The sequence below is a fragment of the Cryptotermes secundus genome, unplaced genomic scaffold, assembly GCF_002891405.2.
Source record: "Cryptotermes secundus unplaced genomic scaffold, Csec_1.0 scaffold860, whole genome shotgun sequence".
Taxonomy (NCBI): Eukaryota; Metazoa; Arthropoda; class Insecta; order Blattodea; family Kalotermitidae; genus Cryptotermes; species Cryptotermes secundus.
In genome coordinates, this window is record NW_019739976.1 from 714,869 (window position 1) to 728,720 (window position 13,852).

At 39.0% G+C, this 13,852-nt stretch overlaps 1 protein-coding gene across 1 annotated transcript in view; it reads right to left on the reverse strand.

Annotated features, from left to right (window-relative positions):
* Positions 1-1,086: 1,086 nt before the first annotated feature.
* Positions 1,087-13,852, reverse strand: part of LOC111872246 (zinc finger protein 239) — a 32,625-nt gene continuing 19,859 nt past the window's right edge. Inside the window, exon 2 of the mRNA XM_023865948.2 lies at positions 1,087-3,454. Within this exon, the coding sequence (XP_023721716.1) occupies positions 2,236-3,375 (1,140 nt within the window). The 5' untranslated portion in view covers positions 3,376-3,454 and the 3' untranslated portion in view covers positions 1,087-2,235. The remainder of the gene's footprint in view (positions 3,455-13,852) is intronic.

Consider the following 13,852-nt stretch of genomic DNA (forward strand, 5'->3'; position numbering starts at 1 on the left):
ATCAAGCACATTTGAAATACGGGTTTTCTAGCCAAATCCATTTTGTATGATGATAAAATGGGATTTGGAAATTATGTGAGGAGGAGTGATATCAGCCACCTTCAGATCTGAAAAGCATGAGAAAAATCATGAACTCATTATAGCTCATTACACAAAATTCCTTGATCAGTATTTCATCCATATATATCCAAAAAACAAAATAATCATGGCGATGCTGAGGTATCCTGTTCATTTCTCTATTTGATGTTATAAAATTTAATGTAGTGTCAAGTTTTCCAAAACTTCTACCAACAACCAGCATAATCTCAGTTAAAATTTATTTGTGAGACTAAAACTGCATGGTTGATTTCAAAGACTGTAAGGTGATCTCATAACACTGGAGCAATTAGTACTTACAGGTTTTCTTTGTTTAATATTGTGTATGGCTGTATTATATTCAGTGTCAACCTTATAAGAAGCATAATAGTAAAAGATGAGAGATAGTCATAGTTATGTGAAGGCTGTGATATGTAGTGAGGATCAAGCATGCAGAAGTAAGTTTCAAAATTGATATTTGAGGTGGTAGCCTTCTATTTGGTGCTAACATGTGAATGAATGCAATTGCCATCATCAGTAACAAAATTCTGAGATGGATTTGAGGTTCTCACAGCAGTGGTTATGATGAGTTCTACCTTCTAGGACAGAACTCTGTACTGCCCATTTCTGAGGAACAAGTCGGTTGACTTTCAATGCACAACACAGTGTTATATCCTAAGAGATTCGCTTAGTGAGGGGGGGGGGAGTCCAACTGGGTCCACTTGGCATGGCGGCCACTGATTGGCCTATTGTAGCCTGCCCCTGGTGATTATGATGATGGAGCATTTGGTGGAATGAAGAGTGGCTGGGTAAACTGAAGTACTCAGAGAAAACCCGCCCCAGCACTACTTTGTCCACAACAAATCCCACTTGACCAGACCTGGGATCGAACCCAGGCCGTTGCGGTGGGAAGCCAGCGACTAACTGCTTGAGCTATGGCGCGGTCATCCCAAGAGATAGAACCCTTCAAAATTCTGAGAGTTCAGAGAAATTTCTGTACTCAGGAACCATATAAATAAAACAAGCATGTGTGAAAAGATAATAGGTATGTTGGACTTCTTTAGGTGTGAGATTTTTATGGTAATATTAAAGGCACATTAGTCTACACATATGTTGTTACAGGAATTTAATACATTTTTATTTTTCTAATGTTATGCCATTTAAACCTCATTGACACAATGTGTCAATTCTGAATCCTTTCTCAGCCTTCCTCCATAACTATATATACCCACCATTGGCCTCTTCAATTTCATCAGTTTAATGGTGACATTCAAATGCTACTGACTTCCAGAAATTTTTGGTCCAACGAGAGAAAGGCAGAGAGGAAGTCTTAATCACAGAAAGCAAGACAAGTACAATGTTCTTGAATATATGACAATAGGAATATCTAAAGAACTCAAATATATTTTAGAAACCACATTAAGAATGATAATTTTTAGACCAGTTCTTTTGAACATTTTGGCTGGGAGAGCATAATGTTTCTGTTAATTTGGTCATCTTGTAGCAGATGAAACATGATTTATGATTTAACTTCTTCAGTATGCTTTATAACTTACATTCCCTCCAAAAAAGTTATTGAAAATAGAAGTACAGTGTCATTCAAAATCTCACACAACCTACTTTTCTGCAACACAACGCAGAAAACGTTCAAAATAAGGCTTTAAACTGTCCATATATGCCAGTAACATGTAAAGCCTTTAACAGAAAAAGAAGAATAATTTATGAGTGCAATGGATATTCACTGTTCAACATTATTTCAATTATCAACCCTAAACAAACTGCCAGAATGTATATATACAGGTATCTCCACATTTGTATGACTCTGAAATAAATCAATTATATGTCATACTATTGATTAGTTTAATTAAATGTGTAGGATGAATGATGAGTGTACCTGGCATCATTTTGAGGCACTAAGTCAGATTCAACATACTCGTATTCAGTAATACAAATGTTGCAATATTATGGATAATATCTTTAAACCAAGACAATTAAAAAGAAGTAAAAAATGTTGCCCCACTAATGCACTGTGCAAATATTTGATCACTGTGTACTTTGCCAAAGAACTCTCATGAACTGGCTGATTCCCATTAGTCATGCTGTGCTCTTATATAGAAATATTCAATTCAGCACAATATATTTCAGTGAAGAATTTCATTGTTACAGGTGGAAGAAGCATGCCTGGTCATGAATCCTCTGGTGGGTGTTGAGCAATGTCTTGGACACAAAGCCCTTGTTGCATATCTGACACTGATAAGGTCTCTGCCCTGTGTGGTACCGTTTGTGCACAACCAAAGTGGAGCGCTGTGTGAATGACTTGCCACAGATATCACACGAGTGGGGTTTCTGTCCTGTATGGGTGAGCTGATGCACTTTTAGAGTGAAGCTCTTGGTGAATGCCTTCCCACACACAGTGCAGATGCAGGGTTTCTCCCCCGTGTGTAACCGCTTGTGAGCCTTAAGTGACATGCTACTGGAGAGGGCTTTTCCACACACATCACAAATGAACTTCAGCTCCCTCGTATGAGTATTCATGTGTGATGTCAATGAGCTGTTAAATGGAAAATTCTTACCACACACACTACACTGGTAATGCTTTGAGTCCTTTCCTGGATGGTTGCTTTTCTGGTGTTTCCACAAATTTGACTTGTACAGGAAGGCCTTACCACATATATCACATTGATGAGGCTTCTCGTTTGTGTGGAAATTCTTGTGTCCTTGTAACTCTGAATTTGTGTAGAACCCCTTCTTACAGATCTCACAATTAAACCTGAACTCATTAAGGTGTCTCTTGTGATGTACATCTAAGTTAGCTTTGTACAGAGTTGAAAACCCACATATGTCACATTCATACTTGTTATCTGCAGTGTGAACTATCTTCTTATGTCCTGTGAGCTCATATTTACGTTTGTAAGTTTTATGACAAACATCACATGTGTAAGGACGCTCTTTTGCATGAGTCTTTACATGATTTCTCAAGTGATGATTTGAGAAGAACATTTTATCACAGGCCTCACACTTGTGTTCTTTCAGAACAACATGGCTCTTCATATGTCGCTTTAATTCTGAGCTTGCATAGAAAACCATATTGCAGGATGTACATCTAAATTCCTTCAGAGGTCTGTGAATTTTAATGTGTGATACAAGTTTACTTTTCAGGGAAAAAGTCTTGCTGCATATTGCACAGGACAGTAAACTGTGAGTCTGCCTGTGGTAGATGAGATCCCACTTGTAGAAATTCTCTCCACATTCATCACATTTCATCATCTTCTCCTTGCTTCTGAGATTCTTCACAGACATTGTCTGACTCTTAACTCTGGGGGTGATTTTGTCCTTGGTTCTGAGTTCCTTGCCTCCAGATTTTCCAAAACTTGCAGACCTAGAAACAAGATAAATAAAAGTGATCCAGCTTATAAAAATAATACAGAGTGTTACTCAAATGCAATGCTTCATATGAGAAACTGAACACATTCAACAAGCAAGCCACCTCCCCTGCTACAATAAAATAACCTAGTTAACACAGCATAGGAGTTTCATTTTGTCTATGTATTCAGTCACACAACTGAGCAACTACGAGTGCAATGTTCAGGAAGCACTTTTCTCTTCAGAGGTGTTTTCACTGTAGATACTGAGGTTCACTCACTCACTCACTCACTCACTCACTCACTCACGGAGCTGAGCCCTTCTTGAGAAGCCGCCAATCGTGTAGCTACTCAAGAATTTCCCAGCATTTTATGGAACCCAAAGGTTCATTATCATGTTCACAAGAGCCTTCCACTGGTCCCTATCCTCAGCCATAACAATCCAATCTATACTATCCCATCCTATCTCTCTAAGATCCATTTTAATATTGTTCCCACACTTACACCTTGGTCTTTCGAGTGCTCTCTTTCCTTCTGGCTTCCCCACCAATATCCTATAAGATACTGAGGTTAGACATTAATAATACAACATGTCATGTACTAAGTCTACAGTTCATTGTAGAAACTGTGAATACTGTGCACCTCTCTGTATGAAATTTAAATGGGTACATGCCATCATGCACAAGTAGTTTGTATAAATGGAATGGAACAGCATGATGGTCACATCACACAGAAGTTACTATGCTTATTAATGGTATACTCTTCAGCAATATGACTCAAACAACACTGCTGTAATCTGCCAACATGAGAAAAAGCGATATATTAAAATATAAGCATAATTCACCCACCCCACATGGAAGTAATGAAATGAGGTATCAACTTGAAAAATGTAACAAATGACCAAGACAAATCAAATATCTATTGTGGACAAGGAGGGAACTTTCTCATAAAGTACAAATGAACATAAAATGGTGCAGTGTATGAGGTTCTCACAGTAAGTGGCTGTGAAGAGTTCTCTGAGTTACAGGTCACCTCAACTTACAGGGCTGAAGAGTAAGTCAAGCAAGTAACCAGCATCAAGCAGACAGGAAGCAGAGTCATTTCTTAACCCTGAAAATTGGGCCAACATGTTCCTCTGAAATTTCAATTGACTTCCCTTGGATTACATGGCATTATACCCCACAAGACAGAATTCGTCAGCATATAAGTGAATGTTGGTGATCCAGAGGACAGCATTCCTGGTTCATATTACAGAGGTGCCAAGTTCAAATCTCAGCCCAGAGACTGGATATCCTGAGTGAAGTTTCTCACAGTTTTCTTCTGTCCCTTCCAGAAAATTCTGAGGCAAGTAGTATGTCACATTAGGCCATGAAAACTTCCTTTCACATTCCTTGTAATCTATTATTCATTAATCATCCTATCACTTACTGTCGTATGATCTGACCTACTGACATCATCGACTGCTATGACTGATCCCCTTTGGGATCCACACAGCACACCACTATATTTATGCCATCTACTTGCATGGGTCTCACTCAGCAGGTAGTACACTTCTAGAATCCTATTATTTATGAACCAAAAACATATAGATTTACTAGTAGCCAACAGTAAGAGTCTCTAATAAGATGACACCTTCAGCAGGCAAGAACGTAAGATGCTTGTCAATATGGAGCTGGTGGCTATCGCATACCATAACAGGGGAAGGGGAGATTCCAGCAAACCAAGTCTTGGAGATGACATTAGTGGGCAGTGGGTTAAGAAACACAGAAGATATAAAGCATGCTATCTTCTGGGATATAATGCTGTGTAGTCTACTGAAAGTGAACCAATGTTTGAGAAAAATGTTGTCTCCATCTTCAGGGCAGTAGAGTAAGCCAAGCAAGAAACGAGCTTCAAGCAGGCATCAAGTAGAGCTATTCCTCAATCCTGAAGATGGACATGCCATGTTGTTTGATGTTCAATGAACTGCACAGTATTATATCCCAGAAGACAGAGCTCTTCATAACTACCACTGTGAGCACCTCAAATCTTACATGGAAGACAGAGTTGGACAAAGTCACAATTAGAGCCTATAGGAAATTGTGTACCTATAGAGGCATCTTGAGAAAGAAATGGGGACTTAACCCGAGACAGTTGTACTGGATATATGCCATGATGGTGTGTCCTGTAGTTACCTAGGCTACCATGGTGTGGTAGCCTACAAATCAAGTAGGGTTGGCCTATTGCTGATGTTTGCCTACTTGGGTATAACGAGCTATAAGGATAACCCATACTGCTGCAGTTGAGGTCCTTCTGTGACTCTGACCTCTACATCTAAAGTCACAGGCTGAGGCCCAGGCAGTAATTCACAGATGTTGCTGCAGTGGCTGCTAAGACCCACATGGTACTGGCATACTAATATGGCTTGGAATATGAAGAAGGAACTCATCTTGCTAGAGAAACAATTCATTGTCAGACTGGATTCCATTCTGGCAGAACTGGATAGCTAGTCTAGTACTTAGATGCTTCCAAAAGAAGTGAAGGCACTGGGGCCTACTTCAGATTGTAAAATACATTGCAGTACTCTGGGGAGAAATATGTGCCATCAAGGCATGTGGGGTAGAGAATATGGACAGGGGCTGTGAAAATAGAAATATCTGTACTTTACCAGACAGTCAAGCTGCAATCAAAGCATTTTACAATTACAAGATCAACCATATATTTATCTGGCAGTGCCATCAGTCCCTAATGAAACTGGTTGAATATAATAGAGTACAACTGGTTTCGGTGCCATGAAAATGGAGCACTGAAGGGAGTGAATCTGTCAGTGAACTGGCAAAGAAATCTGCAAACACTCAGCTGTAGGCCTATGGAATCTCAGACAGAGCTACCATGGAGGCCATCAGAGACTGGATAAACTGAATACAACAGGAGCAGTGGCAGTCCACATCTAGAGAGAAGTATGCAAATGACTTCCTTCAGGATGCTTCTACTGAAAGAATTAGGGGACTATTAGCTGAAAAGGAACCAGCTGAGACAAGTAATAGGACTGTAAGTAGGACACTGTCACTTGCAGGGTGAACTATTCAAACTGGAGCTAGTAAGCAGTCCCATCTGTGAAGGAAAAGCAGCCCCCAGACATCATGTGTTTTTGTGGGGTTCTATCTAAATTCAGATTTTGTCACCTGGGAACCTACTTCATGAAGCAAAGTGACTCTCATAAGGTCCCATGAAGCAATTTACTGTGCTTCAATCAAAGAGAACTGCTGGAGGGATACAATGAAGAAAGAGGATGCACAAAATATGGAAGATGGTCATTCACAGACAAACCCTCTAAACTAATATAATCTGCTGTCAATTAGGGCAGCATCAGGTTTGATAACCCCACACAGAAGACTCCTAAACTTGACTTTGATTCTTTGTACACTGATGAATAAATTATCTGCATATTTTTAAAAACTGTGACATTCAAATATGTATGTGATGAGTTATTGATTGAACATTAGATCTAGAGTCAGCTCAATTTCACTGTTTTTTCAGGACTGCCAAATATAATGTTACATAATATGAAGTGAATACAGATAGGGTTTTCGATAACTGGATTTATTGACTACTCACAGGTCACAACTACAAATAACTGTAACAATATCGCTGATTTCTGCACTTAACAAATCACCACAGCACACACTAAGCCTTTTGAGCCTAGTGTCTTCGCTAGAAGTTTCCTGGTAACAGCTTCTAACGTGGACTATTTCTCTGCCTTCAGGCTCAAGTCCTCTCTGAATCATGGCTCCCTTCCAACTGAACTATTATGCTTCAGTTGTCCTCCTTATAACCCCTTTGCACGGACTGAGTAGAGAACACCGTTTCAACAGTAATTCTATTATTGCATGCATATCAGTTTCTGCAGAAATGTGCTTACCAAACAGTTGCCTAGAAATGGATCTATGTACTTCAATATATAACAACAGGTCATTCCAACTTTAAAATAGATTAATGTGTTCCTTTTGAGTGGGTATATTCTGATGTTTGTTTATTGCAGATACAGATCTACTGACTAAATCTCATAATGCACATACACACAAATAACTTTCCAATAAGAATACACTGAAATCTGGATAAGACAATTTTCAGTACTGTGAACTCACACAAAGACCAATGCTGAAGATTTTCCATTCATGTGATATTTGTAATAAAAATTACAAATGTAAGTATCAGCTTAAAATACATAAGATTTTGATACTAAATAATGTTTGAAAGAATGTAAATCTTGGGAGCATTCGGTAGTGTAGTTGGTTGAGGCACTATGCTACGAGCCGGAAGGTCATGGGATCGAATCATTGGATTTCTTCAATTCACCTAATCCTTCCAGTCGCACTATGGCCCTGGGGTCAACTCAGCCTGTAACAGAAATGAGTATTGGGGATATTCTTGGGGGTAAAGGGTGACTGGTGTGTAGGGCTGACAACCTTACCACCATCTATGATTCAACTGTCCAGAAAATGTGAAAACCTCAAATTCTCACAACCCTATGGGCCTCCTGTCATAAATATATGCATGGATGCTGAATATTCTGGATTTTTTTTTTAGCTAGTGGGGTGGGACTAAGTCCCTTGTACTTTGGCCACTTCTGGCCTATTGTACCCGCCCCAGATGATAAGTGAGGGTGATTGTGGAGCAATTGGTGGAATGAAGATTGGCAGGGGAAACCAAAGTACTCAGAGAAAACCTGCCCCAGCACCATATTGTCCACCACAAATCCCACTTGACCAGACCCGGAATCGAACCTGGGCCATCGCGGTGGGAAGCCAGCGACTAACCACTTGAGCTATGGCACAGCCATTATTCAGGATAGAAGAATCTCTTTAAATACTTTAAATGCTGTAGGATTTGAGATCCTAACAATGGCGGGATATAACACCATGTGGTCCACTATATCCAAGAAGATAGCACTCTTCACTTTATATTTTATTATTAACATCTAGCATATTTCCTTATTTTCTTCAATGTTAATATTTTAAATATTTGGGGGGGGGGAGCAGATGCCTAGTGAGCCATCCTGCTGGTACCCATGTATGTATGTCGTGTCAACAATAATCTGCTTTACAGAGAATAATAAATGATCTGAATGCCATTTAAAACATACTTTATACTGGATTGTTATGGAATGAAATCAAATTGGTCTGAAGCTTTTAACAGAGATATCTGTGGCAAAAGTTAAACAAAACCAGCTGAGAATCTCTGGAGATGAAACTTGAGAAGTGATGGATAAGCAGATACTGCTTCCACATTATGCACTTGTTTCATGTACCTTGTGCAAAGAACACATAAATCATAATTAAAAATAATTAATCTAAATTTTTTTAATGGTATTATAGAACATGATCCATGAAACATATTTACACCACACTTAGAAGTTATACTATTTCCAGTTTTTAATGTATGATTAGGTAGTGAGATTTCCTCCATACTAGATGTCACAGTTGTTCCCACTTGAATTTGTTTCTTGAGATTAGGAAGTGGCATTCCTGTAACACTAGATGCAGGAGTTTTCTGCACCTCACTTGCTATTAAATGAGAGGCTCCAGTGAAGACACGGTAACTTAGCACTAGCACCTCCTTGCAAGAATTCTGGTATTTTGTATCAAAACATCTGTAAATATTTTATTCTCATTTCAAAACTTGATGAAGCCAGTTACAACAGATATATGGAGATTATAAAATTTTATGCCAAATGAATTTGTATGCAAAAATATGATAGTGGAACATGTGAGGCTTCTTTTCCAGGTGCATTTGTGGTGTGTCTTAGCAGATCAGATTTAAATGGAGTCATTTTGACACAACCACATGACTGATCAATGGTTCACTAAGGTACACCAAAAAACATGGTACACCTAAGATGCTAATGGAAGAGAACAAGATGGTGGTAGATTCAATCACAAACTTCTTCTAGTTATAATACTACAGTAAAACCTGCCTTAAATGGACCCTTTATTAAACGGAAATATTTTCAGGTTCCTTGACCTTGGGACTGAAAAAGATGTTAAATAACCTGGATTAAATGGAAACTGTCTAATGTGGACAACAGAAATCAAAATAAGCCTTTATACGGAAAATTTCCAGTCTTCCGGAATGTATCGTTTAGAATAATTTTAGACATCCTATACATTCTACAGAATTTTGTTTTCCCTAACTCTTTAAAATAAGCTTCTAATGGCACTGCACTACCTGCACTGAGATTCAGCAGAATTGTTTTCCCCTTCTGGAAACTGTATTCAGTAAGGGCTCTAGGCCTACAGTTTTACTTTAGTCTAGCAGTTGTCATCATGGCTACAAAGACAAGAGTTGTGCTTGATCTTAACACAAGATTAAAAGTGATTCATGCGAGTGAGTGAGATAAATTGTCTGTTAAGCAGATCATGAAGACGTTTAACGGTGGTAAAACTCAAGTGTATGAGATTCTAAAGAAGAAAACGGAAATTTTGAAGCGGTGGGAAACTTGTGCTAATGGAAAAATAAAAAGAGAACTTAAGAAAACTGCAAATGAAGACGTTAATGAAATAGTGTGGGAGTCGTTTGTCAGTGTGAGGGCGAAAAGCACTGGTTATTGGGTCCTATGGTACAGGAATATGCTAAAAAATTCGCTGAAAAACTGGGGAAGACTGAATTCAAAGCATCTAATGGATGGTTGGAGAGTTTTCGCAAAAGACATCGGATAGTTTTTAATGAACTTTGTGGTGAATCAAGTGATGTAAATAGTGAGACCATTGAGGAATGGGAAGCTAAANGCAGCGAAGCCACGATGCTTCCAAAACATGGACATACAGAAACTTCCCGTTGAGTGGAGATCCAACAGAAAGGCATGGATGACATCACAGATCATGGAGGAATGGTTAACGGTCTTCAATGGTAGAATGAAAATGCAAAACCGGCATTTTTTGTTGTTCTTGGATAACGCAACATGCCACCCCCATATTGAACTTTCCAACGTGCGACTTGCTTGGTTCCTTCCAAACACCACTAGTGTTTCTCAACCAATGGATCAGGGCATCATTCGAAATGTTAAGGTCCACTATCATAAATTATTAATGCAATCTTTGCTCATCAATATAGATTCTACATCATCCGCCTCTGGACTGTGTCGGTTCTAGATGCGGTTATTTGGATAAGTCAAGCAGTAAAGAAGTTGTTACCAGAAACTGTGACAAAGTGTTTCGAAAAAGCACGATTTTCTATGGTAGAAGTTACTCCTAGTGTAGAAAATGAGAATGACCAGAAGGACTTAACAACATTGCATGAATGAAGCTGCTTTCAGTAACTGCAATGCTGAGGACTACATCAACATAGACAAAGATGTGCAAACAGAACCAGACACAATGGATATCAATGTATTGGTTGAGTATTTTAGAGAAAATCGAAAAGGAAGAAAGGAGGAGTAGGAAGAGGAAGAAGAAGAAAATGACATTGTGATAGAAGAAGAAAAGTGTAGAGTGAAGAATTATCAGGATGCTGCCAACAGTTTAAAGGTACTGCAGGAGTTTGCCGTGCAATGGAATGATTCAGACATGCTTACTCTAATTTCTCAAGCTAAAGTGTTTGTGGAAAGTCAGGCAGCCAAGAGAGTAAACTGTGTGCAAAAAACTCTACTGGAGTTCTGGTAAAATTATAAAAAGTGAGTACTGCAATTTTTTCCAGTTTGCATGTGTTCAATGATTATAGTGTGAATAAATTAATGAGCATATTGTTTTGTTTTGTCTCAAATACGTTTATGTCCTGGTTTAGTTATTATAGTATACCTTGATTAAATGGAAACCTGGCTTCAGCGGAAATTTATTCTGGTCCCTTGAGATTCTGTTTAAGACAGGTTTTACTGTAGTATGAGGGCATCCCAGGGTAGGGAGCTATGTTAGACTTCACAAATATGGTGGGGATGTAGAGGTTATCCTATGCATATCACAAGTTGATGAGCGCAAACAATTAGATGCATAATTTACATATAGGCCCTTCTAGATGAAGGTGATGTTTGACAGCACAGAAACAAAATATCACTCACCAATTTAAAATTTATAAAAATAACATGTTTTAAATGAACAGGTATGGATTTGTTGTTTAATTGTCCAAGAAAATTCACTGAATGACCCCCCCTTCTCTTCTTTCATACAGAAAATTCCCTGCAATCCTAAATTAATTCAATAGTCAATGTCCAGGTCCCTTTGCTACCTCTCCAGTTTCTTGTTTGAGAAATCTTTGTAGGTTTAAGAAAATAATATTCTCAATGTGGTTCCTAGGAGACTTCCTCTTTCACACTAAGCAGCAAATAGTCATCATCATCATCAATGAATAGTGTGGTTACCATACTGTAAGTACAAGATACCACAGCACTGAAATTGCTATCAGTGACTGATGGATAATGTTCTTTCATTGCACACCACCTGAGACTGCTGGATGAAGTGCCATCTCCTGTCAGGACCATTTATACAATATCAGTTGAAACAATGCCACACAGAAACAGGGGTGTTAGGGCCGTGCCATAGGTCAAGCGGCTAGTCGCTGGCTTCCCACTCTGGCAGCACGGGTTCAATCCCGGGTTTGGTCAAGTGGTATTTGTGGTGGACAAAGTGACGCTGGGGCAGGTTTTCTCCGAGTACTTCGGTTTCCCCTGCCAATCTTAATTCCACCAATTGCTCCACAATCACCCTTACCTATCATTTGAGGCTGGTACAATAGGCCAGAAGTGGCTGCAGCACAAGGGACTTAGTCCCACCCCACTAGCAATAAAAAAAAACAGGGGTATTGACATGATTTTTTTTGGGGGGGGGAAATGAGAAAATCTGCCTACAAACTTATATTTAAGCATTTTAGAATATTTTTGTGAATCCTCTCCCAGAGATTCAGAAAAAAAAAACCTCTGTGGCTGTAGTCTGCAAACGAAATATAAAGACCGAGCGACCACCGCTTGTCGGCGAAGTTAGTGCCAACTTTTGCGGATACAGGGTGTAGCGTGGTAATTGCAACGGATCCCCACGGCCGATAATTTCGGTTTTCTAGACCATAGCCGCTATTTTCTTCAAATAGCTCCTCAGTTATCCTCATGAGGCTGAGTGGACCCCGTTCCAGTCCCACTACTTCTCAGAAAATATGGTAGCGCTGGGAATCGAACCCTGACCTCTGGATCTGTAATCAGGAACTCTGACCACTAGACCACAGAGGCGGTCCCAGAGATTTAGGACGGGAATGTAAATTTTCAAAATTAATTTCAATTGTCATTTAAATTCATTCATCAGTAATCTGTCAGACAGCAGGTCCACAGTCTCTTCCAAAAGAATTCCTCCACTTAATGCGATCTCAAGCTTTCTCCTTCAAATAAAAATATCCTCTTCTGTCCCCAAGGTCATCCAGCATCTTCTTATGTCTTCTGGTCACTTCTATCCACCCATCTCGCATACATGGTATCTCTGTTTTTGGAAAGAGACTATCCAGGAAAAGTGATAATGTGATAGTTTTTCCATTTGCTTTCCATACTGCAGCACAACGGCTGTTCAAACCACTCTGGTCACGCCTGTTGCTATATGAACTTGAACCATCTCGAGCATCATTTGCTCTGTGCTTCAAGTCGCTGCTGATGACGCTGCTTTTGTCATCAGTTTTTAGTTTTTGGTGTCTCTCTTCGTCTGATGCCTACCCTTTGACCTGTCCAGCAAGGGAGGCCCTGCCAGTAGCTACACTACCGCTGGTATAGCTCTCAGGGTCCTTGGCATACTCAAACCCCCTCACCACATTAAGGTGGAGACACCAATGAGGGGGCATTTAAATATCTGGAATAATTTATTATTTTCTCTAATTTTGATTTTTCCAAAAATCGAGGGAGGAGTAAATGTCTGGCTATCCTCTCCAACCACCTGCAGGCACCAACAGATAGACAGGATATACATTCTCAAATATTTTATCTCTTCTGTTCAGTGTTTTACATTTCTCTGTAAGATTTTGCTACAAGTATGTAAATATCAAATGCATAATTTTATATGGTACGTCCATACCCAAATACATAAGGTTACAGAAGCTAATGCCTACAACATAAATACAATTACTCTTGACTTAAATTTCTTAAGTACTTTAAAGAATAGTAATAACAGAATAATCCTCTAATATGTCTCATGAAACTGATAAGTCAAATCTGAACACCAGAAAATAGTGTGCATTCTAGACATGCGGTCCAAAAACTCTATCAAGAGCAAGGTGAGAGAGGATGGTGATAGGTTTACAGCATTAAATTCCAGTAAATCTGAAAATATTTCTTATTATGTGAATGTAAAAAAGCAGCCACACAACAACATAATATACTAATTCTGTGATTGAATATGGCTTTTGACAGAAGTGGGTAAGCACAAAATTAAAGAACAATCATGAATATGTAAATCAAAAAAAAAAAAATTTTT